Source organism: Vigna umbellata, chromosome 1 (assembly GCF_029865625.1).
Source record: "Vigna umbellata cultivar VRB3 chromosome 1, Vumbellata_1.0, whole genome shotgun sequence".
Classification (NCBI taxonomy): domain Eukaryota; kingdom Viridiplantae; phylum Streptophyta; class Magnoliopsida; order Fabales; family Fabaceae; genus Vigna; species Vigna umbellata.
Window position 1 is genome coordinate 54,963,922 of NC_142165.1, and position 1,951 is coordinate 54,965,872.

General features: G+C 36.0%; 1 protein-coding gene across 1 annotated transcript; it reads right to left on the reverse strand.

Moving 5' to 3' along the window:
- Nucleotides 1–896: 896 nt before the first annotated feature.
- LOC124820815 (uncharacterized) lies at nucleotides 897–1,951 on the reverse strand. Its single transcript, XM_047292588.2, has one exon. It carries the CDS (start codon nucleotides 1,934–1,936, stop codon nucleotides 1,199–1,201), a length of 738 nt encoding a protein of 245 aa, XP_047148544.2. The 5' UTR covers nucleotides 1,937–1,951; the 3' UTR covers nucleotides 897–1,198.

Below are 1,951 nucleotides of genomic sequence, written 5' to 3' on the forward strand. Positions count from 1 at the left end.
CAAATGAACGTTGGCTGGGAAGAACGACGGGTGTAGCTATTTAGGTTTCCGTTTCTCAAATTTAAAATGCCATTTATTGTGTAATGGTTATTTGTTTTACATTGGTTAATTGATGAAATATATTCAGTGTTTTTTTCTTCTTCTTTTTACTTCTTGTTCTTCTTGTTAATATAATAATGAATTTTAGAACTAACATTTACTTATAAGAAATATTTACGTTAATGTAACTTTTGTTATAATAATGAATTCTAACAATAAAAATTAATTGCAAGAAATATTCACGTTAGAATTAAAATTTTATTAATTAAATTTTATATATTTGTAAGAAAATACAAAAGTTTATTCTACTCCCATCTTATTATACATGTATGATGGTTTGCATCATCATATAAAAAATAATTAGTCTTATACTAAGGTTCCTTTATAATAAAAAAGACAATTTTATAAATATTAGTTATGCTTTGATAGTTCTACAATGGTATTTTGAGTTGACTCTCCAACATAATTACGCAGTTTATATTATTTTTGTATATTAATAAATCGTTTAGTTATTCAATGTTTCTGAATATTATACAACTTTCTCATCAACCTGTCATAGGCATGGATCAATATAATATATTATTTAGGTTTTAGTAAGGTAAACTAATTTGATGAAACAAAATACATTTTAATCATGTAATAATAGTTTTACAAATCCTATTTTATTTTACTCTAATAGTATATTAATCTAGATAACTTTAATATTATATTAGGTAGTTGTATAGATTATTAAAGTCGTAAAAAAAACTTTATTCATTTAATTTTGAATGTCCACGTTACTACTATCTTGTTTTTGGAAGTTAGGGCATTAATTACTAACTAACATATACTGTGGGAAAGAGAAGAAGAAAGAAATATTTATGATCAAACACATCCATTCCATAGTAATGAGTCTGTCGACTCTAGGCAAATGCACTGCATGAAGTAACGCAGAGGTGCAACGGAAATACAAATATTCAAAAGCGAAATAGAAATGGAACACTGAGAAAGAAATTCAAATTCAAAAAACATAGAAGTTACATCATTTATGCGATCATTATATAAATCACTTATTGAAATTCAAGCAAAGCATGTAGCGATTGACATATGCCCAATATCCAATCCAAATCCAACTAGAATCTTGGATATTAGGAAGAGTGGGCAAATATAACTATGTCAATCAGATTAGAGGCAGTGGTGGGATTCCCACAGGTGGGATTCCCACAGGTGGCACTCCCACAGGTGGCACTCCCACAGGTGGCACTCCCACAGGTGGCACTCCCACAGGTGGCACTCCCACAGGTGGCACTCCCACAGGTGGGACTCCCACAGGTGGGACTCCCACAGGTGGGACTCCCACAGGTGGCACTCCCACAAGAGGTGGCACTCCCAGAGATGGGATTATCACAGGCGGGACTTGTACAGGTGGGACTCCCACAGGTGGGACTTGTACAGGTGGGACTCCCACAGGTGGGACTTGTACAGGTGGTATTACTACAGGTGGGACTCCTACAGGTGGAACTTGTATAGGTGGGACTCCTACAGGTGGAACTTGTACAGGTGGTACTCCTATAGGTGGAACTTGTACAGGTGGGACTCGTACAGGTGGGACTCCTATTGGTGGAAGTTGTACAGGTGGAACTCCTATAGGTGGAACTTGTATGAGTGGGACTCCTGTAGGTGGGACTCCGACAAGTGGGACTCGGATTCCTATAGAAGGGAGTAGAGATGGAAGTGATGCGAATGTGATGTCCAAGGTTGAAAAGGAAATAGCAATCATGAAAGCAAACATGGTGCACCGGTAAGAGGCCATGGCTTCTTGAATTCGGGTAAGTTGTAATACGGTGAAGTGGAGAGCAAATGTGGATGTAGTCCGAAGATGAGTGGTTTTCCTTTTATAGACAACGAACATCACCATTTTTCTATTTACTTT